Source organism: Emys orbicularis, chromosome 1 (assembly GCF_028017835.1).
Source record: "Emys orbicularis isolate rEmyOrb1 chromosome 1, rEmyOrb1.hap1, whole genome shotgun sequence".
NCBI lineage: Eukaryota > Metazoa > Chordata > Testudines > Emydidae > Emys > Emys orbicularis.
Genome location: NC_088683.1, coordinates 205,154,174 through 205,180,482, shown reverse-complemented (window position 1 = coordinate 205,180,482; position 26,309 = coordinate 205,154,174). Strand labels below are relative to the sequence as shown.

At 41.3% G+C, this 26,309-nt stretch overlaps 1 protein-coding gene across 1 annotated transcript in view; it reads left to right on the top strand.

Annotated features, from left to right (window-relative positions):
• The window catches only part of KCNJ6 (potassium inwardly rectifying channel subfamily J member 6), a 65,082-nt gene extending 50,331 nt beyond the window's left edge, over nucleotides 1-14,751 (top strand). The window contains exon 2 of the mRNA XM_065409254.1: nucleotides 14,426-14,751. Coding sequence (XP_065265326.1) covers nucleotides 14,426-14,751 — 326 coding nt within the window. The remainder of the gene's footprint in view (nucleotides 1-14,425) is intronic.
• The last annotated feature ends 11,558 nt before the right edge of the window (nucleotides 14,752-26,309 follow it).

The following is a 26,309-nucleotide window of genomic DNA, read 5'->3' as shown; positions in this document are numbered from 1 at the left end:
ATAGAGCTATAACTGAACTATAAAGACCATTTTAAAACTGCAAAGTAGTAACACAGCAATTAATTTTACTTTATAGGTAGTTGGCCCAGCCATGTACTTCTTATTTAATGTTTGGCCTTGGTTCCATGGTCTCTGTGTGCATATAAAATAAAGAGACCAAAACTAACTTTAAGCTAAGGTTGCTCCCTAAAATTAAAACGTATAAAAAGGAGCATCACAATTAATTTAAAATGCTCACCATGTAAAAGAATGAAACAAACATGAAGGGAAACCTTCAGCAATAAATAAATGTATTGTGTTGCACACTGAAAACACCATTCTATCCATGTGTCTTTTTAGGTTCTTACACTGGTGCACATCGCCATAGTACTGGAGTGCCTCCCACTATATAATAACTACAACAATGGTCTCTCTCCCCCTCTTCCTTCCCTGCCAGCAAGAGGCATTGGGGCAGATCCTCAACTGATGTACATTGGCTAGGGCCTTGCTAAAGGGCATTCAAAAGGTTCCGGTGGAACTGGGCCCATAAAGGGCCCCATTTTTTTCTGTTTTTTTACTGACTTGTCATGCTTTTATTTTGTCGTGGAGCCCTGGCCTTCTCTGTAACTGCTCCCTTCCCTTGACCACAATTGACCTTATTCTCATTCCTGAGCTCTGGCTCATTAGCTTCACCTGGTACAGCTCTGAGTTTCACAGAAACGTTATGACCTTTCAACTGATTTCTATTAGAGTTTCACAGAGCTATGAATTAGATCTTTCACCCACCCTGCAGTCACTCCAAGCCTAGCAATTCATTCGTGACAAGCTTGGTGGGTGAATTCTTATGGTCAACCTTGATTTCCCCCAGAATACCTATAAACACAAGAGTGGGGCTCAACAGCACAATCTACTGGAGGCCCATGAAAAAGAAGATCAGAAAAGTATGAGTAGGCTACAGAGTTTCTTGAAACTTGCAAAGTTCAGCCATGTTCCTGGTGAACAATCCACAGTTGTTTCTACTACTTGCGCTACTGGGCCTTCCTTTGCTAATGAGGATTTTGATTTGGGTTTGTCAGGCTTGTTGGGTGCTGGAGTCTCTGATTCCAACACAGACCTTGGAATTGAATTGTTGGGTCCTAGAGTCTCTGATTCCAGGGCAGAAAGTTGGCCGTTGGTTGCTACTGCAACTGTTATGAACATGGATACTGAACGCAGTTTGATTACTGAAAACGGGGGCAGAATTTTGACACTGACAAGGCAGATCCAGCTACTTGGCCACAAGTGATGGATTCTATTTGCTGTTTTTTGGTAGAAAACAGTCCCATTGTTAATTTAAAACAAGATTTTTCACCTAACGAATACAAAAGAAGGCAACTATTAAAATCATGGTTCTTTGTCAAAATTCCTAATGGAGAATTACACTAGCGATCTTGGTAGATGTACAATTCCATTCTTTCCTCCTTCTGTTTCATTTGTTTGCTTTTCCAGCTAAATTCCTCATCTTCCTTTCCAAACCATAAAACTGGGTTCACTGACTTTTTCAACTATGGTGATCAAATATGCCAAACATGAATGTTCGGCGTAACACACGAAGACAATTGCTCACTGGATGGAACTTGCAGAACAGTAGGAAGAGAGTTGCACAATTGACAGAAGCATACAATAAAAGAAACACAATATTTTGCATCATCTCTTGGATGTTTTGCTGGGCTTAGGTGAGAGATGTATAGCTTTGAGAGACTCAGACGAGAAATTAGACAGGCCTCATAATGGTAATTTTTTGGATTTACTTGAAGAGCTTGCAAGGTTTGATAGTGTATTGGGAGATCACATGGAAGCTATTAAGGTTGGTGTCACAATGGTGCCACGTGTCAAATCAAATTCAAAATGTTCAGTAGGATCGCAAGAAAAGTATGGCAGACTATTTTTGATAAAGTTAGGAAAACTAAATACTTCTCTATTATGTTTGGGACAGGTGTGGAGTGCAAGCAAATGTGACAAATGTGTCAGGTGTTAAGGGATGTCGAAAAACAGAGCAAAGGTTGTTCAGCGCTTCATAGGTTTCACTGATATCCACACCAAAATAGGAGGTTATTTTAGAGAAGCTGGAAAAAAGACGGTTTAAATATGGCTGATTGAAGCAGACAAAGCTATGACAATGGAGCGATAATGGCTGCAGCATACAAAGGTGTTCAACATTGAATTCAGCAGGTAAATCAGTACGCATCTTTTGTCCCAGGTGCTGCCCACTCACTGAAACTGGTTGGAGAAGCAGCCACCACAGCCGTTCCCCAAGTTGTTCTATTTTTTGGAATTGTTCAAATGTTGTCTAGCCTCTCTTCCACTTCTATTGGTTGTTGGAATGTGCTGAAAAAGCATCTTAGACTTACATTAAAATGCCACAGCACGGCAACATGGTCGGCAGAGGTTGAGGCAATCCATCCACTACAAAAATCAGATTAAGGGTGTTCTTGACGCTTTAGACAAGATCAAGATTTCACACAATCTTGCGCCAAAACTTAAGTCGGAAGCTGGTAGCTTGCAAGTGAACATTTCAGAGTTTTCATTTCTAGTTTTGGCTGAGATGTGGTATCCTATCAAACCTTAACGTTGTGTGCCAAAAAATTGCAGAGCCTGGATCTTGGCATGCAAATGGCTCGCAGTTCACTTGGAGGTCTTTGAGATGCTTTATCGGAATTATGGTCTTCTGGATTCGTTGCATGTAAGGAAGCTGCTGCATCACAGTCTGAAACATTAGGAATATCCACGCAGTTCAAAGGCAAATGATCTCAAAGGATAACAGTAATGCCAGGTGAACTTGCAAAGGACAAAAGTTCATCAGATCCTGACAAAGTTTTTCAATGAAAGGTTGCCAGCGCCATCTTAGACACAATATTGGATGACAGGATGCATAAGTACAATGGAGTTGAAGGAAGCTTTGTTTTTCTGGCAAGCAAGAAACTGAAACTCAGCAGCGAAGACCTAACGAGAGAGAGACAAAATTTAGCAACCAGCTATCCTGAGGATTTAAACTCCGAGAATTTTGATAATGAGATTGAGCCCTTCACCAATTTTTGCAAGCAAATCTTCAAGGATGAAGGTGTCCACTGATCTCTTTACCTACATTCACAAAAGGTCTTTAGATGCAAACTTCCCTAACACAGAAACAGCACTGCATATTTTTTGCTGTCTGCCTGTAACCATGGCTGCTAATGAAAGGAGTTTCAGCAAGCTAAAATTAATCAAGACCTAACTAAGAATGTCCATAGGGCAGAAAAGGTTAAGAGATCTGGCGGTTATTTCTACAGCCAAGGGAGTCAATTAGTTTTTTTGTCAAGGTCCAGATTTCTTGGTCAAAGTATAGTCAAGGCACAGACGCCAGAGAAAATAAATAATAAAATAATAATAATAACTAAATAAAAATATTTTGGGGTCCATTCAAAAGCATCTGGCTGTCCAGATTTGGCCCATGGTCTGCCTATTGACTACCCCTGTTCTATAAAAAACTTGGAAGCAAGGCAGATAGCGTGGGATGAGATAATTAATGAGATTGCTCCAAAGAAGGCTAGGAAAGTCCCTTTGTAAAAGTATTTTGTGGTGATAATGCTGGCATTTCTGGTTTTGGTTTGGTTTTTTTGTAGCACGGGGGGAGGGGGGGGGAAGAGAGCTGGATCAGAGTCTTTGAACCAAGCCTGGAACACCCTTGGCACAGTAATGACATTGACCTAGCTCCATTGAAGCCAACAGAGCTACAAGAATTTACGCTAGCTTAAGATCTGCCCCAATTAACTCATCTAACAGGGATAAGCTTATATCGTAAGTACTACAGCTTCTAAAGGCCATGAGGCAGATTCTCCCATTTCTGATCAGAGCTCAGACTCACTAAATTGGGGGAGATGTAGGGGAATGGTTGCAACTCCTTGGTCTGAAGTCACCTGGCCCCAGTATAAGTGAGAGCTGCAGGGAAGTAGTTCTAATTTAGACCATTGGAGAACTGGGCGAAGTAGAGCTCTCCTCCATTGTACCACACTCTGGTACATCCCCTCTCCTCTTGCTATACCAGGAGATAGAGGATGGTAGAGAGGGACAACTGGTGCAGGAGGCTACAGAGCTGCCTCCACCAGATTTGTGCTGGCAGAAAGTTCCTCTGCATAAGGGGAATTCTCCGTTGGATATGTCCAGCCATTTTAAACCCAGGAATTTTATGGATTCTAAACATTCCTTTTACATTTTAGCTATCATTTTAATTTCAATTAACTTTAAGTTAATTATTTTGGTCTCTTGATTTCCTCATTTATTAAAAAAAAAAATCTAATATTGAGCAAAAAAGATTCCTCTAGGTTCTCACCCATCGTAGAGGGACCCCATTAAAGTTGGACAGTTGTTAAAATTTCAAACCACAATAATTTTTAATGCCATCATGCAACAACTCCATTACAACCAACAAATTACACCACTGCTGAATAAGCCATACAATTCCTAGGACTAGAACCCTGCTCCTTATGTCTCAAAATGCCTCTCCCACCTGAACTAAAGTAGAACTATCAATTGCTGCCAGCAGTAGAAGTAACTTTTTGTTTTTGTCTCTTAAAGCTGTAACCAGTCACTAGAGAGCACTCAGAAGTCTGTCTCTCTCTCTCTCTCTCTCACACACACACACACACACACACGATAAAAACAATTGTTAATAACTTTGCTTTATTTCAACTTATTTGCTTCAAAAATAGCCTACATTCTAGTTCTGAAGGTGTTTTAACTAGATAGGGAAAGGGAAGAGACATTAACATTTCATATTTGAGCTGGGAAGAGGACTTTGATATTTCTTCATTTGGTTTCATTCCTATTTGTAGCGAACACCAACAACTTTGAAATTTGCCCTAAAAAGGGGGTAAAGTCCTGGCTCTGGGGCAGTCAGCATGGTGGGGCTGCGACAGAGCCATGGACACTGGAAGCCCAAACTCCAAGGTAGTGTTCCTGGCATACTCCACGAGAGCTGCAGACCCTGGAAGCTCGGGTGTTCCCAGCCCTGCAGCAATGGACCCTGGATGTGGGCATGCAAGCTGCCAGGAAACCAGGCAGGGTCGGGGCACTTTGTCAGCACATCTCCACAGAATGTTTTGATTTCAACAAATTAGCAGATTCTGACCAAAAAAATATAAATATATATATATATATATTTCATTGGAATTTTTCTGACCAGTTCTACTAAATAGATCATAATGCATCCCGGCTTATAAACTTAACTGGGGAGCCATGACTATAGAATAATTGTATATGAAGGGATACAGATATAGATACAGGGCCTGATTGCTGAACAGTCACAATTCCATTTGAAGTCAATAGGAGCTACTGATGCTCAGCCTCTGAAAAACCAGACCCACAGATTTTATACATAGCATGATTTTTACTTTACAGTTTACATTATAGACATACCCACATACATACAGATATATTGATATTCCAAAAGGTGCTAGTGGTTTGTCCATTAGGGGTCATTAAGATATAAATACCCACCCACACATTATCGAAACAATGTGGGTTAGAGCACGTTCCTTTGTCTGGCAGTTAAAGGCCTCAGGTTGTTGTTTTTTAATATTGCAAAGTAGCTACTTTCAAAAGGTGGGTTAATACCCAGACTCATTTTTAACCATGTGGTCCCAGATGAGAGGCTTTGAGGTAGAGGAGCTTCCCAGGTGTAAACTTAGGGTGAAAGAGAAAACTTGAAGTAATTTAGAGTTGTGAGACCCTAGGGAATACAGAGGCCCAAGGCAGCTCTATCTCTATAGAGGGGTCTGTAAAAAGGGAGTTGTCTCCCTTCAAGGACACAGGACCCATGCACATTTCATAAATAAATAAATTACATTAAGAAAATACCCTGATTCCGTGTCACCAATTTCTGCTTCCAAGAAGCCAACCCAGAGAACCCCAAAATCTGCTCTTGCTTGATAAAGGGGTAACAATATTAAACACACGCTATATAGTAGCACCACAGTATGATAGAGTAAAACTTGATTCATAATATATAGTTACTTTGCTGAATGAAGGACATGATTTATAAGCCCTGTTACTTTGATGAATTTTACAAATAATAAAAATTGTAAAGTGCTAACCATATGTCTATCGTGTTTAAGTATGTACAAGTTACTTCTACTGGGCACAAAATAATGTCTCATTTGTTGAAAAGCTTTATAAAAACATCTTGGTTTGGGAGGTAGCACATTCTCAAACTATTATAGTTCAGCAGTCTGCCTTTGTATTTTAGTGCACAGAGGACTCACCATTAACCTGAACGACAACTGGGAGCACTTTCTAAGCCCTCAATCCACATGCACAAATCCCCTTGGTGTTTGCGAATCAAAAGTAGCATATGGCCCACAAAGATGTAGATTATACAATCACAGCAGCCTGTCTCAGACAACTTTTCAAAATAATTTCCTAACAGCTTACACCAGCTCTTCTGTATTGTGATTGTTAGTTTGCTGATGAATGTCATGCTTCTGTGAACATCACATTCATTTTAGCTAGTTCAGATCTTGGTGTCTGGGGCAAAAGATCGGACTTGCATTAAAAACGACCATAAAGAAAGAGCAGGGGGAAATGGAGAGTACTTAAAATGCAATAGTATTTCTTCAGTGTATTTTAGAGGGAATATTATTTACTTTGTATGAGCTGTGGCAGAGCTCCGGCTTTGCCTAGGGGGGTCCTGCAGTTCTAGGCAGTTAGGGCTTGCCTCAGAGGTTTGCTGTGACCCTCAATGTAGCCTCTCTCCCCTTCTAGAGGCAAAGGTCACAGCTTACTGATCCTCCTTCATCATCAGCCAATCAATGGGTTTGGTGTAAGAGCCCTCTTTAGTCCCTGTCTTCCTACTCAAGGAGCGTTTTTGTAGAGGTGTGGGGAGGGTTGGGGGAAACCCAGGCCAGCCATCTTCTCCGGGTTCCAGTCTAGGGACCCTAATGGCACCGGCAACAGGTAGTTTTCCTATACTACCGGAGCTATAGCCCTTCCCTGGGCTACTTCCCCAAACGGATCCTCCTAGCCCCACCCCCCCTTGGTACCTGACCTTGCTTGTCCTCCCAGCTCTTTCACTGAGCACCTTCTTTCTCCCAGTCTTCCTACTCCCAGCTCCTACCAGCCAGTCTCTCTGAAGGAGCTTCTTTTTAAACTAGTCCCAGCCGGTTCTAAATGGGCTTCAGGTGATCTGATTAGCCTGTTTCCCTTGATTGCTTCTAATCAGTTCTTAATTGGTTCCAGGTGTCTTATGGAGTCTGCCTGACTTCACTGCTTCTAGCACCTTCTTGACTGCTCTGGGGCAGCCCCTGCCCTGGTCACTCAGGGAACAGAAAACTATTCATCCAGTGTCCAGTATGTTTTCCTTCTACCAGACTCCTGCACCCACCCGGACTGGGTCTGTCACAGAGCATACAGGGGTTTTCGATTGGGCAAATTTCAGTGAAGAACGCAAATGGGACGCTGAAGGAGCAAGTGAGCACAATACAAAAAGGAAAGCAAATTAACCCAAGGAGTGATGACATTAATCTCCCTAACAGGATAACACAACACAGTCTCAGCAACATCAGCAGATATTCTGTGTTGACCAAGTGTGTCATGTGTGTTTCTGACACAAGTATGAGGACGCAATTAAAGTTTTGTGGCATACTGTGAGGGCGATTAACGTGCAGTGAATAGTGTGTTTCTCTATCGGTCTGAAGCAGCAGCACATTCCCTGTGAAGATGTGGAGTTTATCACAGGCTGTGGGGGCATTAAGTTACAGTTCAAAGGTCTGCCGTTCCCTGATTCTAAGAGTCTGTGTAGTGAGGGATTTTAACCAACTTTATTAACAAAAACTCTTTTGAGAGGTATGTAATTTCCTGGGTTCTTAACATGGCAAGTGTAGGAGGATATCAGAGGAGAGGGAGGTCTACACTACAGCGGGGGGTCGACCTAAGATACGCAACTTCAGCTACGTGAATAGCGTAGCTGAAGTGGCGTATTTTAGGTCAACTTACCTGGCTGTGAGGACGGCGGCAAGTCGACCGCTGCCGCGCCGCCGTCGACTCCGCTACCGCCTCTTGCCGCGGTGGATTTCCGGAGTCGACGGTAGAGCCATCAGGGATCGATTTTATCGCGTCTTCACTAGACGCGGTAAGTCGATCCCCGATAGACCGATTGCTACCCACCGATCCGGCGGGTAGTGAAGACGTGCCCTCTAGGAGTGCTGTCCCTACGCCACATATGCTCCACTGAGCCAGCCACAGCTCTTCAGAGCAAAGGAGCCTTTGTTCATGGTGCTGCACCTCTAAAATAAATGGGACAACTACAGAGCATTACAAACATTAATTAAAAGTCTCAGTACCCCTGTGGGGTGGATCAGGATTCTCTCCATTTTAGGCACAGAGAGGTGAAGTGACCTGTCCAAGACAGCAATATTTACATGTTTCGTAAATTGCAACTAATGGATAACAAAAGTGAGTGTGTGTGTGTAGCTGACAAGGCATCTGTTTCCTCGCTGCTGTTCTGGGATACTTCAAGAATAGGTCTGTGTGCAAAATTGCATTCATAAATGTTGTCTTGCATTTTTGGCTAAGTACAAATGGGCCTTTACCCTTTGAAAATTTGCCCTCAAATGGCCACATTTGACAGAGGATGTGGGCCTCCATATTATTCCAGACATATCACTGGATGGCCAAGACTACAGCACTATGCAGCGAAAGAAGAATAATGCTACAAGCAGAGGAGGATGAATACATCAGCTGCAGATTCTACAACAGCTCCACCCCCATCCTTATGATGGAAAAAATGCAAAAATCCTCCAAACATCACAACTATTTTCCCTTGGCTGCTTCCCCATAGAAGAAAATTCCCTCCCCTTGTAGACAATGGTCATCTCACCCAAAGGAGAAGGAGAAGCAGAAAAAAATCCAGATGTGGACAGAGAACTAGAGAAGGGAAAGAACTGTACGGATTGAGGGTACAGGGCTAGAGCCAGGGGCTGTAGGGGACCTGGATTTCTCATTCACCCTCATTGCCACCAGGGGAGATAGGTGAAGCAGCATTTCGCTAAACCTGAAAAGTCAGGTCCCACATGAAGTTCTATTGGAGCACCCAAGGCCTGCAGTTAGCTGATTGGCTCATACCTGCTACTTAAGCCTGGAAATGACCCAGGTGGACTGTCCGAGCAATTGCGCAGACTTCCTGCTGCTGCCACATCAGACCATACTCTTGGCTGCCTCCTGCAATCATGATCCAGCCCTGTTCCTGATTCCTGCTCCTCGCTCCTAGCTCGTACCTTGCTCCTTCTCCACGCCGACTCCTTGTCTCTCTCCGGTTCCTGCTCTTTCACCTTGCTCCTGACTATCAGCTACCAATCCTGACTCCGAACCTCTGACTCAACCCTTGACCCTGGCACTTGGTATCTGACCCCAGCTCTGACTTCTGATTCTGGCTCAACCCTGCGCTCTGGCATTCTTATTTAATCCTGACTCCAGTCCTCAGCATCGATTCCTGGTCCTGAGTCTGACTTAACCCCTTGGTTCCGGTATTTGGCAGTGACTCTGGCTCTGACCTCCTCTTCCATTCCCCAACCTGTATGCTTGCTCTGCCCACTAGACCTGACACCTTCTCTGCCCATTAGGCCAGACTGCCTATGTTCCAGTTCCTACTAAGAATACACAGATGGTCTCTAACTCCTGATGGAGGTTTTTCTTCCCTTCAGTTCTTCAGATCCAGTTGCAACTGCTTGACTCACAGAATTATAGAAGTATAGGACTGGAAGGGACCTCGAGAGGTCATCTAGTCCAGTCCCCTGCACTCAAGGCAGGACTACATAATAACTAGACCATCCCTGATAGGCGTTTGTCTAACCTGTTCGTAAAAACCTCCGATGACAAACATTCTACAACCTCCCTAGGCAATTTGTTCCAGTGCTTAACTACCCTGACAGTTAGGAAGTTTTTCCTAATGTTCAACCTAAACTGCCCTTGCTGCAATTTAAGCCCATTGCTTCTTCTCCTATCCTCAGAAGTTAAGGAAAACAATTTTTCACCTCCCTCCTTGTAACAACCTTTTATGTACTTGAAAACTGGTATCATGTCCCCCCTCAGTCTTCTCTTCTCCAGACTAAACAAACTCAATTTTTTCAATCTTCCCTCATAGGTCATGTTTTCTAGACCTTTCATTATTTTTGTTGCTCTCATCTGGACTTTCTCCCATTTGTCCACACCTTTCCTGAAATGTGGCACCCAGAACTGAACACAATACTCCAGCTGAGGCCTTATCAGTGAGGAGTAGAGGGGAAAAATTACTTCTTGTGTCTTGCTTACAACACTCCTGCTAATACATCCCAGAATGACATTTGCTGTACATGAGAAGATTGCTATGCTTTGAACCCATATCCATAGACACCTAATGTGAGTGGACACATCAGGCTAACTATAGGCAGGTCTCCACTACCGCTTAAGTTGATCTAACTTAAGTTGCTCAAAGGTGTGAAAATGCACACACACACACACACACACACCCAAGTCACACAAGTTTCACCCTTTCCACACCAGCACTTCTCACTGAGGTGGAGTAATCATTCCAATGGGAGAACTCTCTCCCGTCGGCGTAGCGCATCTTCACCAGACATGTTACAGTGACGCAGCTGCACCGGTGAAGTTGCACTAATGTAGCGCTGTAGTGTAGACTTGCCCTAAGATGAAAACATGGGAAAGAGGGGGCATTCAAGAGAAAGTCTGAGAATGATAATGTAGCTCATTAAGCAGTGGTCTGAGATAGAAGATGGCACCTGGAAAATTATCATGGACCAGATCAGTTAAATACATTGTATACCAAGGAAAGCAAGAGTAACTGTCCTCCTATGGCCATCCTGCAATCAGCTCCACTTTTGTTCCACATGCTTTTATGAGCAGAACACTTTAATCATTCAACTCTACCTTTGCCCATTAGTGTTTTCTGTAGATAGCTGCAAATTCTGGTTCTTCAGTTATGCAACTGTATTTGTTCATTTTACTTCATTTCCTTATATTAGTTCTTTGTTACCTTTCCAATTCGGCAGTCACTCCACAATGTGTAAACAGAACAACAGAATTACTCATCACAGTCAGCCTGGTTCATCTGATCTGCATGGCTGATGAAGCCAAGTGCACATGCTTTACCCCTCTTGTTTCTGTATCCTATCGCGAATAGAGAGTCTGTTAGTCTCCATACATTTTACTATTAATAACTTGCACCCTTCACGCCAAAGGGCCCTTAAACATTCTGCAAACCATATACAGGAATTGCCTACCACTGAAAAGCACAGCTGTCATTGGGGCAGACCCCTGGTAGCCACTTACACTAAAAGCAGTTTAGGGTCGGAAAGTGCAGAGCATCATTTCCAGCTGAAACTTGTGTTGCTATCAGTGTAAAAACCAAGGCTTAACCTCCAATTCAGAGCCTAATGGAAATCAATGAGGCTCTATGTAGGCACTGGGGATCTGCCAGTACAGAGCTCATTGCAGCGTCGGGGCCCAAGATGGTAATGTTTGTGAAGCAGAAGTAGTAGTGGCATAATCGTGCTGCCTCACTTGCTATCTCATGATTTGAAACAAATGTCAGTAAACAGTCAAATATCATAGTTTAAACACACAGCTACCAGTAGAGATCAGTTTAGATACATTACATGCTACAGGGTAGGGCAGTCATATGTCCCATTTTGGCTGGGACAGTCCCTTTTTTAAGCCCTGCCCCAACCGTCCTTTTTTTGGCAAAAATGGGCATTTGTCCCGTTTGCTCTTGCCAGTTGTCAAAAAAGTGGGCTGTGGTGCTGAGGAACATGGGGGGAGAGAGTGGTGATGCCAGGCCAGCACAGGAGGGGGGGGGCAGGGTTGGAGCAACCAGCATCAGCCGTGGGGGGGTGGGGCGGGCTGGAGCAACCAGCAACAGCCTTGTTGGGGGCGGGAGGCAGGGCTTGGGTGAGTGTCTCGAACCAGCCCCGTGTGGTATCCCATTTTCCCTTTGGAAAATATGGTCACCCTACTACAGGGTCACCTATTCAAAGTTGTGTAGACCACAAAAATGCATGTGTTTGCCTGCAAAAACTCAGATTTGCATATATAAAGGGGGTATCTGCATGTATAACTACTCCATTTCTTTCTTTTCTTTTCATAAAAATTGGCCATTTTCTTTTAAGCAGTTTCTTTTAATTGTTTGCAGACCTTTTTGTGGATTAATTTTTACCCCGCTTTCAAAATTTGACCCAGAATCTCCAAGAGCTCATAGTCCAGAAACATAGTCCAGAAACTCAAGAGATTGAGTCTCGAATTGCAGGGACAGAAGTGAAAAGTAGCAGATAAACCCTAAAGAATATCAGTTTATCAGTTTCCCTGCTCATTGATTCTGTCTCTGGTTTTCAGGTCTTCACTCTCTATGAAGGTCCCAGGCAACCTGGATGAAGCAACCTCATTTTCATCCATAAGAACATAAGAACATCCCACCCCACCAAAAAAAAAAAATCTTTCTTTCTTTCCCTCACTTGGGTGAACAGGGAAGGTTTATGTTTCACTCACTGGGTAATAGACAAATTGAAAAATACATATCTCCACACTTTGCCCTTCATTTCAGAAGTTTTCATGAAGTTTGAGCGGATGAATGACTCTTCAAATACCTGGAGGTTCAGTTCAAATGAGCAAATGGTTTGATGCTTACCGCAAAATTATCAAAAAGTAGTAGACCCTCTTTAGACTGAAATTGCAGTAGAAATCTCCCTAGAACAGGATGACTTGTAAGATTTCTAGGATCCCTCTTCTTGTTGTTGGGTAGCAAACACTGTGAAACTAATCTCTCGTGATATTTCGGCACCTCTGTTGCTGCTCCTGACAAAAAGGGAAGGGTAACAGAGGTACGGCAATCATCACGAGAAAGCCTTCACCAACAGTTACAACCCTGCAACAGCAGAGATGCTGCAACTACTTGCAATTCTAAGTACGGGGAATGCTGCAGAAGTACCACAGTGTGGCAAGTGTCGGTAAATGTCTTTTTACTGGCAACCAATATAAGTGAAAATAAAAAGTAATGATAAAGTACAGAGGACAACTAAATGTTTTCAGACCTCAACAATGATTCTGCTTGAGCTTGGAGAAAAGGATCAAACGGGGTAGGGGCAATATTATTTTGTCTAAGGCAATTTGTATATCCCTGGAAAGAATCAAAATACCCAGCCACTAGCTTATGTACTTCCTGAAACCCCCTGAGTGACTTGACTGGCAGGAGCACCTGCAGAGTTGCAATGTGAGATCCTAATGATTGCATTTTATTATCTCCAAACTGAACATTATTTTTTTTTGATTGCCTAGGATTCTCTCCTAAATAGTTTCACTTTTTGTTCTTCAGTTACATGATCTTGCTACTCATTATGTTTTCTTGCCATATTATATTAGTTGAATGGCCACCATTATTCAAAAATTGTGCAAACAATGTGGAAATTATTTAAGGGAAACTGCTACATCATCACCTCATAATCCCACTTTTTGGGGAAAATGTTTTTGTAACCTTCAATCCCCCATTCCTTACACTTTTTCCTGTCCCTTACCACAACCAGTATGTTCCTTTCCCTTAATCCTTTATTACAGTGCCTTCCTCGGGTCAGTTTGATTTGAGGTAGGTTCTCCTGAGCAAATCTCTACACTGTGGCCAGACATTTCCTCATCTAGAGGACATACTGGACTATAGTTTGAACTTGGCTTGGCTGCTTTCCCCAAGCTTCCTTAACAAGATCCATAGGATTCCTCAGGGTTGATGCCCCTTCCAGCATTCCAAAGGGCAAAAGTCCCAGTGGAAGCCTTATTGTGAAGAAAAGTTAAGGCAGAAGTTTATCCCAGTCCTTTTCATCCAATGCCACAACTTTTCACAATGTAAGCTTGAGACATTTGCTAAAATTTCTGAGTAGACTGTCAGTCTGAGGTTCAGAGTGACTTAACTTTAAGGGTGTCCCAAACCTTTGGGCAAGACAAAGTTGGTCCCTAGGTCAGACTCTCAGTGGGCAGCTCAACCAGAGTAAAGGTTTTTGTATTAGTTCTTCAGCTAATCTAGGCAGAGTTAGTTACACAAGTCCTCCATCAATGAACAAAATAAACAAGATTACTAGTCTCAGCAAACTGATTGTGATTCATCTGCAGACTCAGAATTATTTGCTGATGAAATTCAAGACTACGTCCAACTAAAAAATAAATGTGAGAATTTTGTGGACCATACCCACAAAAAATAAAGGTAAAGTTTGGCAAATGACACATAGTGAATTTTTGCTTAGTTTTAATTGTCGAGGGGCAGTGAACTTGTGACTTGTCTGGCATATCACTCCTATCATGCAGTGCTAAGTACAACCAAAAGGCTATGTAAAACTACAACAACAAGAATCATTTTGGGGCATTCGGTCTGTATTACAATTTTTTTTCTCTCTCTTTACAGGAATGACATGCCAAGCGCGAAGTTCTTACGTAACCAGCGAGATCCTGTGGGGTCATCGTTTTACACCTGTCCTCACGCTGGAGGATGGATTTTATGAAGTTGATTACAACAGCTTTCATGAAACATATGAGACCAACACACCGTCTTACAGTGCCAAAGACCTGGCAGAGATGGCCAGCCAAGCAGAACTGCCCCTGACTTGGTCTGTGTCCAGCAAACTAAACCAGCATGCTGACCTGGAAACTGAAGAGAGGGGAAAGAATCATGAAGACCAAACTGAAAGGAATGGTGACGTGGCAAACTTAGAGAATGAATCCAAAGTTTGAACCAGCAGAGGTTCACCACACAACCTCTTTTTTCTTTTTGATCCTTCCCTTTTTTTATTATGATGACAAGAAAAGAAATATTTAAGGTTTGAAATGTCTACCTGCCCAAACAAATCAAGAGATTCATAAAATAAGCAAAGACGTGGGTTAAAGCTGCAATATCCCTTATATACGATGAAATCTCTGATCACTGCCCTTCCAATAATTGCATATTTCCTCTGGATAAATACAAGTTTATGACCACAGGTGTGTTTAAAAAGGAACCAAAAAGGGGGCGGGGGGAGCAAGACTCAGTATCTGGGATAATAAAAGGAAAGACTGTGATTAATGTTTGCTAATACCATGGGCCTTGGCTCTAATTTTTATATATTTCAAGACAGTTTCATAAACAGGATGTGATGCCTCCAATGAAAATGGGCATTGCAGCTTTAAGACCGAGGTGAGCAGAAAGAGCTGCAGTTCAACAGGATACTGTATATATGCCTTATGTAATTACTTTCTCTTTAAATTTAGTAATAAACCCAGCATGTACAAAAGTACTGTAGTAAAGAACTTCTAAATAATGTACATAGATGTGTAATTAATGTAGGTTTAGATACATAATTCTAGAAATATTGGGATGCAAAAAACTGAATAGGCATTTCTGTTTTAATATTTGGAGTATATTAGTTTCTCCCCTATATATCTGGCCCTTTTAGTGCACAACATTTTCTTCAGTGTACCAGACTGGCAGCTATTTAGAAGACCTCACTGTTTCCCTAACAAATCATTTTACTGATTCTAAAAAGCCATAAGTCTGGGGGGAGGGCAGGGTGGAGAAATTGAAACCTTACTGATATACTGTGAAACTGTTTACAAAAATGATTCTATCTTTTGTAATATTATAGGGTAAACCATTCCTGGCTACTTTTGGCAGTTCAGCCTGAATTAGACTGTGGCAGATTCTTGGAAAACACAAGAATCTCTAGTACACTGTTAATATAAAAAGCATGTTCATGTTGGGCTAGGACCCTGTAAGTGCACTACCTAAACCATTGGATTAAAACTATGTAGTTTTCTATATAAACAGTATAAGCCATTACAAATTCTGAATGTTATTCATACGCTAAGTAGAGAACACTTTTAGCTACTCGGTCTGGGAAGAAAGAATTGAATTTCATCTGAAGTTGTAGTCAATGAGATTCATTTGTTAACATCATTAGCACTTTGTTGGTCCTGAAAATTCCCAGAAGGCTTTATGGCCCTAGGTAATTTTCATCAGGGTTTCTCATATAAAAGCCCACTCCTGACAACTCTATTCAGGTGAGTGGACCCTTACCCTTACTCATATTGGGCCAAATCCTCAGGCTGATTTAAATAATTTTGATTTGATGCACCAGAACTAAGGTGCCACAAGTACTCCTGTTCTTTTTGCGGATACAGACTAACACGGCTGCTACTCTGAAACCTGTCAGAACTATGATGATTTGCCTGATTTACACCAGCTGAGCATCTGGCCCATAGAGTAGTACCTAACTTCTTAAATACACTCAGTGTGGGGTGACTCACAGTGTATGGTATTACTCTCTGTAAAGATTGTTGCATCAGGCCCTGTGTGCATAAAATAGTATTAATTCAAATAAAAGTCTCCCATTGACTTCAATGGGCTTTGGCTCTGGCCCATAAAGAGTACCATTTCCCTCAGTCAAGAGAAAAACAAACTGCAGCCTTAATTTTCTTTTTGAACCTGCCTAGTCTGGAAAGGAAAAATACACTGAAAAGAATTTAAAGTTATTTTGGGTTTTGATTGTACAGAAGCTTTTAAATTGAAATAGAAGAAAAAAACCTCAGGAGAAACCTAGTGGGCAGGTGGAAATTTTGCACTGTGATATATCCTTCACATTAATTTCACATCTATACACTGTTTTTACTGCAACACAATTGCCCATCCTTTATTTTCATTGAGTGGTTAAGAGTTGATTTGGCTCCTGCAGCTATAATTGCCTCCAGGCGGAGGTTTTGCACACCTCGATCACACCAATCAAAACAGCTAAGCCTTGTGTCTGCTTTATTTCTGAAAATTTTCCCTAACAGGTTTTCACAAAGAAGCTACTCATACAATTCCACAGTTTAAGCAATTGTTCAAAAGATGTATTTTCATCCCCTCCACCAGGATGACTGATTTCATCAGGTAGTTACAGATTGTTGCTTATTTTCATTTAGTTTGGCGAAAAAACTGGTTTTGCTACAGACCCTTTTAAAATACAGTGGTATCCTTTGTTTACTGACACAGTGTCAGAACCTGCTCAGTACTATGGTTTATACAGCACACCCTGTCTTTAAGGCTGCTCTTGAGAGCCACGGAATTCACACAGTAGAGCAGGGTGTATGCGTGCTTCTTAAGGTGTTTTAAGGGAAGAGTCACTCTGAAATTTCATTGGAGAACAGTAGTCACATATCAGAGGTAATCTTATAAGGGAGAACCCCGTAGCAAAGGTACTTGCTAAAAGTAATGAAGCACAGCCTGCGGGGGGGGGCTCAGCCTGTGTGTGTCAGCCTGTAGTACATGAGTTTAAAGCAAAGAACGCCTCTTAGGATGAATCTGCTTTTTGCTCTTGTAATTTACTGGGCCATTCTATAATCCATTAAGAAGAGCTTGTCGTGTTCAATAAAACAGCGGTTTTTAAACCTTTTTGTGCCCTTTAGTACAAAAAAATAGACTTTATGCTAGTGGGGCATGTGCATGGGTAAGTTATATTTTTGTGACTAGGGCACTTAAAGTTTAAGGTCTCTCTCTGTCTCTCATGGTCTTTGCTATTCATGTGGTATGAAATGTAAAGTTTACAAAAAATCTCATTTTTGTAACGTAAGCTTAAAAATGAAAAAAGTCTCCAAGGCTTTCAACTGGGAAGCTTCACAGAAACTTTGTACTAGAATGTCCCTATCAAACACCTCTATTTTTCTACAATGATTGATTAAGCTGTTTAACAATGTATTTTGTGTCCACAATTTCAACTGAACTGTTAAAAACAATTAAGAATTGAATGCTGTTAATTAACAATGGATTTTCAAAGCTGACCGTAGTGAGTGGTGTTTTTCATTACTACAGTATATACACTTACCTGATAATTTTGACTCATGCTCTTATTAAAACAATATATTTGGAAATGTCAATGCTCAGTAATATTGTGGGCAAATCAAATTTAAGGAACATAAATAATGTGACATTTTTATGTAAGTAGCTACATAAGCAACCAAAATCCATCCAAAGCTCCTATTTCTCTGTATTTCACTGATATACTAAGGTATCTTTTTCTTAAAATCTATTGTGAAATTGATGAGCAAGTGACAATATTCAAAGATAGATGCAATCTTTCAGCTTTTTCATACTGCTAGATTCTGCCTACTTAGGTAGCTACAGTACGCTAGAGTACTCTAGCTTAGGTACACTAGAGCAGTTTCTTTGTATTGACCCCTTCCCGATGACTATAGTGCAACTCTCAATCTTTTTACTGTATAGCAGGGGTTTCTGGTTCATGTTCATTTTTCCCCACCCACATTTTCTGGGTCAGTTCATCAGCTGGTGTAAATTGGCACAGATGTACTGACTTTAATGGAGCTACATGAATTTATACCACCTGAGGACCTGACCCTCCATGTTTATTTTAAGGCAAGTTCTGGTTTATTATTTTAGGAATAAAAATGGTATTCCTTACATTACATCAAAGCTGGCCACTCTGGAAGTTGAACCTCTAGGCCCTGATCCTGTAAATACTTAAACACGTGAGTAACGTTATGCACATGAGCAATCCCACTGAAGTCAATTTGTGTGAGCAAAGTTACATACAAGTGTAAAGTATCAGAGGGGTAGCCGTATTAGTCTGAATCTGTAAAAAGCAACAGAGGGTCCTGTGGCACCTTTAAGACTAACAGAAGTATTGGGAGCATAAGCTTTCGTGGGTAAGAACCTCACTTCTTCAGATGCAAGTCTGTTAGTCTTAAAGGTGCCACAGGACCCTCTGTTGCTTTATACAAGTGTCAGAGTTTGTGGGTTCAAAGGCATAGTGAGAATGGTAGATCTGTAAGGATCACAGACTCCCTCTGCAAACAATTTTCAACAATGCACGAATTTAAGATTTGGGGTATTTTTGGTGTATGTTTCATCAAAAGCTATTCTGAAATTTTTGCTGAGTGGCATTTAAATTTGAAAGTGGAAACCCTATTTATAACTTTAAAAAGAAATTTCCTATGTATAAAGTGACTTTCTGATCACATGGCAATGATTTTAGTCACCCTTTCTATTTCCCACTAGGAGAAAGTATACCATTTTCTTTTAATAATACCGGAAAGGCAGGAGGTGGCACTAAATCTTAGAGTCTTAATTCAGACTTGCTCCAAATATCCTTGCTATATTCAAGAGGCTGAGATGTAACAACCCTTATTTTGTATCTAGTGGGGATTTCTAAATAAGATACAATGGAAAAATGTATTTCAGTATTTTCTGTTCTCAATACATCTTTGCTTTCAGACAGTTTTGAAGATGGAATTCTTCTGAAATTCTGATACTATGTGACATCATTGTGATAACATGATGCAAATCATATACAACAAAAGAAATACAGCTGGACTCTCACTATGAGCAGGGGCGGATTCGCATTTTGTGGGGCCCCTGGGAGTCCCCCCCACCCCTCTCACGGTGTTCACAGGAGTAGGGTTGGGGGCTTGCCCCATTCTGCCCAGCATTCCAGCTGGGGAGCGGAGTCAGCGCACGGGGGCTTGCTCTGTTCTGCCCACCCACCTGCCCCCCGGTGCCGAGTGGACAGAGCAGGGAAAGCCTCCATGCTTCGATCCCACTCCCTGGCTGGAGTGCCAGGCGGGCAGAGCGGATCGGGGCATGGGGACACCCATTTTTCTGGGGCTCCCCAATTGGCCAGGGCCCCTGGGCATGGGCCCCGTTGGCCCAGTGGCTAATCCGCCATTGACTATGAGGAAAGGGAATGACATTAATGACAATTGGGGGAACTGTTTGACACAGATTTGGACTTTGTGATCTAAATTATTCTTAATGAGAGAGCCTAAGGATCAATCTTGTTTTGTTTAAAGGATAGTGTTTCATGCCCCTTAACAAAAATTTAAACTAAATATTAAAAATGTAGATACTAACAATATATCCATCTTCCCTCTCTCCCACCCCCCACTTCAAACTCCACTGGATTTCCAGAATCACTTGTATGGGTGACTATAGCGTAATCGAGTCCTGCTTCACCATTAGCAGGAGTGTTGTAAGCAAGACACGAGAAGTCATTCTTCCGCTCTACTCCACGCTGATTAGGCCTCAACTGGAGTATTGTGTCCAGTTGTGGGTGCCACATTTCAGGAAAGATGTGGACAAACTGGAGAAAGTCCAGAGAAGAGCAACAAAAATGATTAAAGGTCTAGAAAACATGACCTATGAGGGAAGATTGAAAAAATTGTATTTGTTTAGCCTGGAAAAGAGAAGCCTGAGAGGGGACATGATAAGTTTTCAAGTACATAAAAGGTTGTTACAAGGAGGAGGGAGAAAAATTGTTGTTCTTAACTTCTGCAGACAGGACAAGAAGCAATGGGCTTAAATTGCAGCAAGGGAGGTTTAGGTTGGACATTAGGAAAAACTTCCTAACTGTCAGGGTGGTTAAGCACTGGAATAAATTGCCTAGGGAGGTTGTGGAATCTCCATCATTGGGTATTTTTAAGAGCAGGTTAGACAAACACCTGTCAGGGATGATCTAGATCATACTCAGTTCTGCCTTGAGTGCAGGGGACTGGACTAGATGATCTCTCAACATCGCTTCCAGTCCTACACTTCTATGATGATTCTCTCAGAGATTTACTGTATGTTGATTCCCCAGATGGCATGTAGCAGTATGTAGATGTAACACTGTTATCATAGCAAAAGACAAACTGTGTTCTAAAACCAGGCAGAGTAAGTATTTCATCTCACAGGTGTGAAATTAGTTTTATATTTTAAGCAAATTGACAAATACACATCACACTTCTGGCCCATTCCCCCCTAATGTGAGAATAACACACACAGCAGAGTCAAATTCAGAGTTTCAGCTTGTGTAATCTGCTTTGAATTCTTCTGTCAGATGGGCACAATTGCCAGCTCCTTCCCTTGCCTCCCACTGAAGAAGCCAGTGATTCCAGCCCCAAACCTGCAGCTCTCGTAGGATCTGCTGGAGGAAAAGGGTATCTCCCTTCCCCTAGTCTCTCTTGAAATCCACCTCAGCTGTGTTCCCAAGTCATAAAAAGGAAGCCTCTCAAGTGACTGTGGCCTCTGTTTGAGGTTATTTGTGGTGGCATCATTTGCAGATTTGAATGGGAGGAACTGATGGGGAGCTACTGGTCCCATCCCACCTCTTCCCCACCCATTCCAGCCTGTCAAAACTGAACCAATCTGGACTTCCGCAGGGCCTGGGAAAACAAGGGTACATGGGATTGAGGCAAGTGTCCTCACTTCCACATCCCTTGCCTCCCGCCGTAGCAGGGATCTGCTGAAACATGAGGGCCTGAGGTCCTCACTGACAGATCTATGTTAAATGACTTGTGATGCAGGGATTGGGATTGCCATTTTCCAAGCACCACCAGTAATGAAAGGATGATAGCATACTATGCTGAGTGATCCATTTGACATGTACGGTACATAAAGCTTTTAGGTGGGAAAAAACTTATACATTATCAAAACTTACATTTTATACATATACATAGTTCTGTTGAATGATAAGTGATCTCTCTAAGAATATGACTACAATCAAATTTGATTCCAAGGTAAACTTATGTCAAAGTAAAAACTACCAGTATCTCACTTGAAATTTCAAATCAGAAGGGCCTGGTTGGATCAGGGAAATACAAATATTTTACCTCTAAGGCATTAGAATGAATCTGGCTCAGGCCATAATGAAAATTGTTACCCTCTGCTAGCAACATTTCAGGCTCATGTGAAAATTTTCAGAAGTAGAGCCAAAAGTTAAGATCCTAAATCCACAGTTAGGCACCTGCCTAATTTTCAGAAGTGCTGAAGATCCAACAACTCCCACTGACTTCAGTTGAAACCGCTGGGTGCTGAACCCTTTTGAAAAATCAGGCCACTTAGTTGGGTGCGAAAGTAAGGATCTTGGCACTTCTGTTTGCTCCTACTTTTTAAAATCCCGAACCTGGTGGTCTCAGGAGAGGCATCCACATCAATGAAACACCATCAGTATTAATGCCTCCATTCAGCAAACCACTTAAGCATGTGGTTAACTTCAACCATGTGCTTAAAGTCCCATGGGAACATTCAGATGCTTACAGTTAACCACATGCATAAGTGCTTTGCTGATGTAAGCCTATGCACCCTTCTTTGCACACTCGTTGAAGAGGCCAAGGATCGAATGAGCATGGAAGTTGAGCTCTGTTCTCCCTCTTAGGCTATGTCTACACTACCGTGGTAAGTCGACCTATGCTGCGCAACTCCAGCAACGTGAATAATGTAGCTGGAGTCGATATACCTTAGGTTGAGTTACCGCAGGGTCTACACTGTGGGGGGGTCGAGGGGAGAAAAATCTCCCATCGACTTACCTTACTCTTCTTGTCAGGGGTACAGTACAGGCGTCGACTGGAGAGCGATCTGCAGTCGATTTGGTGGGTCTTTACTAGACCCGCTAAATCGACCGCCGGTGGATCGATCTCAGAGCGTCGATCCCCGCTGTAGTGTAGACCTGCCCTTAGAGATGGTCTCTCTGAATCAGGGTGCAGGGGAGGGAACCTGCACTCCTGTTGCTTGTGCTGTATCTTTTCTGGGGATAAATGAAAGACTTCAGTCTCTTGAGCTGTCAACCCAGCTCATTCACCAACACAAAATTTTGGATTAAAAAATAAGAAAATAAAAGAACAAATTTTCTACTTAAGAGGTGAAGTGGCTCTTACTAGATACAAAAGATCCCTGACAAATATAGGAAGAATTAAACTGAATTCAAGTGTATATAAAGTCATATAGCCCCAGATGCACCAAAGCACTTTAGCAAGTAAGAAGTCCCATTAAAGTCAAGTGCTTCAAGTTACGCATGAGCTTAAATACTTTGCTGGATCAGGGCCATTTAAAAAAATGTTATTGAAGTAAATGAAGACATTTATAAACTATAGAAAATTGTTATAAATAAATAGAGCAACAAAAATATACTAGATCAGTGATGTTCAAAACAATGTTTAAAAATACTGAATAGTGCCATCGATCTGAACTCTGTACTGTGGAGGAATCAGGGAAGAGGATTTATAATTCAAATGTGTTTTTGTCTTTTCGTTCCTGAGACAGCCATTAAAAAAAGATACAATAGATAGCTACTCTTTAAAACTCATGGCATTTGAAAGAAAAAATCTCATGTTACAAATCATTATGCATCCTGCTATTACTGGTTTTTGCTACCATCTAGATGGCAAGGACTGAATCATATTTTTGTCCTGTATCTGACACTAAGTGGCTAGTAATATCTATGGTATTGATTATATACAAGCTTATTGTGCCTTGAAATGCATGGAACAGCTTTACAATAAAACTGAAGAAAAATCTCAGAGATCAATCATGTTGATTCTAATAAATGTAAAAGGAGTCAAACTTTTACTTAGCTCATTGCCCAGGTAAGAAACCAACCTCACCCACACAAATTAAAAAAGGAAAAATCTTGAGAGGGAAAAAAAAACAAAGAGATTTTCTTGTGAAATTTATAGGGCTCTGATTCATAGGACTAAGTAAATGAAGATCTTAACCTTTTAAGCTTTTCTTTTTAAAAAAAAATATATATAGTGTTGGGGCTCTTTTTTATACAGTCATCAGTCTGATTTGCCAGATAATTGTGTGACCATGAAAATATTGAACTTTTCAAAGGAATTCTAATTTTTAAATAAAATGTTTAGCATGATGCTTTATTAACTATTCCAGTTAATTAGCACTGTTAATGAGCACTATTACATTACCATATTAATCAGTCCATATACCGTAAAAACTCTCAGGGCTAGATATCTGCAGCAATGCAGGTTAATCTCCTCCCATCCTTGCCATTATGGTATCTATTAGTTAGTCATTACTATAACTCTAATGACAGTTAACATTTAATAATGTGTGTAATAGAAGCTGAATCGCTCACAAGCAGAGCTGTTCAGAGGACACCAAATCCATTTTGCAACAAAACAAGACTTTTTGAACATTAGCACGAAAACAGAATTGTGTTTAAAAGTACATGTTTGGATCAAAACCTGAGGTTTTTCTGTGTCTGTGTGGCCTGGGATGTGGGAAACCTGGATCTCCCAAATCTCACAGCAGTGATCTAACTACCATGCTAGAGAAACTCAGTCTCTCACTCATGCACACACCCCCTTCAGAACAAAAACTTAATCAAAATCAAAACATTCCAGCCAGCTCTACTCATGAGATTGATAGTGAGATTCAAGGGCTTTCACTGGTCACCAGTTTGAATCTGAGCCCAGCTGGTAGTGACTGAAAGTCACTATCATAGGCCCTCGTGGCCTACCTGGAATGAGCTGGTGAGCGACACTTCCTCCAGTTCCTAATAGACTAGCATTCACATTACAAAAACACCATCACAACTGACAGACTTGTCAGCAGTAACACAGAGGCCAAGGTTTAAAAGAGCATGAGTGATTGGTCCTCCAGGTCATGGCTGAGGCACACTGGATAAGAAGCTAGGGGAGACTTCTATTGCTGTCTTCTATGTTGTATTTGTTCTGTGGAGAAACACAGAATTTCAGACTCCACTGTTACTAATCTGGGCCAGGATGTTCCCTTCTCAGAAGATCTGATAATATTTCCTCAGGATAAACAACTGTCAGTGTCAATTCTAAGTAGTCCTGAAATGAGAGTGCCTTAAAAAAAAAAAAACACTTTCTTCCCTTTCTTCTCCAGATGAACATCTCCACTCTCCACAAAAAAATATTGTGGCTTTATACCTCGTTTTTCACCACCTCAGCCTGGTAAAAGAGTGCTTCATTGTCCTTCATGATAAAAGGTACAAACGATATGAGATGACTCCATCGGCAGGCACGGTCTCCAAGAGTCAGTCCCATTTGCGCAGCACCCGAAGATTGTTGAACCTTCTATAAACCTCAGCTGAACAGAGGCTTCCTGTCAATAATTCATTTTGTTGTTAGGCATGTCACCCGTCATCGCAGTAGCTTCACAGAATCAGTACTCTTCTTGGAAGCACAGGAAAGTTCCTTCAACACAGTAAAAAGTACAGTCGTGGGTTCACCTGGCAGCTCTGTTCAAGTGTGTTCTCTCAGCCTGCATGCTCTTCAGTGACACAGACTGTTGACAGCCATCTTGCTAAAAAAGTTTCCAAATTGCTTTTCTATTCTTTTCTATTCTATAGATGATCAGTATAACAATCATGGAACAAACTTGCATGTTTAATATTTAAAAAAAGGCCAACCATTTCAAGTATAGGTGCTCAAAAATCTTCAAAATGCAAATCTACTGTAGACTAATACAACTATGTCTGTCTAGGTCAGAAAACAGCCTGAAACAATAGCTCTGAAAGGTAAGGACTGTTACCAATGATCTCAGTAAGGTGTTAGCTCTGAAGCCCAATATAAAATATATTTATTTAACTGGTGATCAAATCACACAATAAAGACAATATTATGAAGATCTGCACACTCTGCTGTGAGTGACATCTCATTTTGGTATCACAAGTGCATGGAGCTTGGCTGGCAGGCAAAGCTTGAGAGAACATCACTATTTTTTTCCCCAAACCGAGTCTGGATTTCCATTGAATTCAATAGATGGACAAATATAGATTTAGGTAACTAGTTTTAGGTAACCAAGTTTGAACATTTGAGCCCTGGTTTAGAAGTTCCCATCTACCAGAGTCACAAATGCTGTCATTTTTTTGGAAAGGTGGCCACCATTTAGAGTAGATTCAGAAATGTCAAATGTAATTAAAACCTCTATTTTCCATGAAGCTGATGAGAGATTTACTCAGTTAAAGACTGCAGAATTTGGCCCACAGTCTACTAATTTTGAGAAGTGCTTTTCACATTTGGAACTTTTTCACTAATGGGCAGCATAAAGTAAGGGCGATGCTAATACGAGTCCCCTGCTATTAAAAGATCTAAAGTTTTACTAAATTACAAAATAAATCATGCGTAAATTTCAGCATAGATCTCAGCTTCTAAATAATAATACAATTTGGCTAGCAAATTTGGAAGCAAGTTTAATTTACCCAAGATTTATGAAAGTTCATTAATAACTAAAAACTGCAAACAATTCATAGGACTATCAATAAGAAAACATATTAAAAATAAGCTCTCTGAAATCAAGCCAATGTTTTTACCCTTTCTTCATTTCTCCGTTTATGTGTAAACCACAATTAACTATCTATGCTCAGGCTGCTACCTATACAATTGTTCTATCATATTATAAGAGAAGATAACAGCTGGGAATGGCTAAAATACTGGTTTGGCTCCTGAAATATCTTTGAGTCCTTTTGTAACTCCCTTGAAATCAGTTTCAATGCATCTTGCACGGGCAATGAAATGAAAGCATGCTT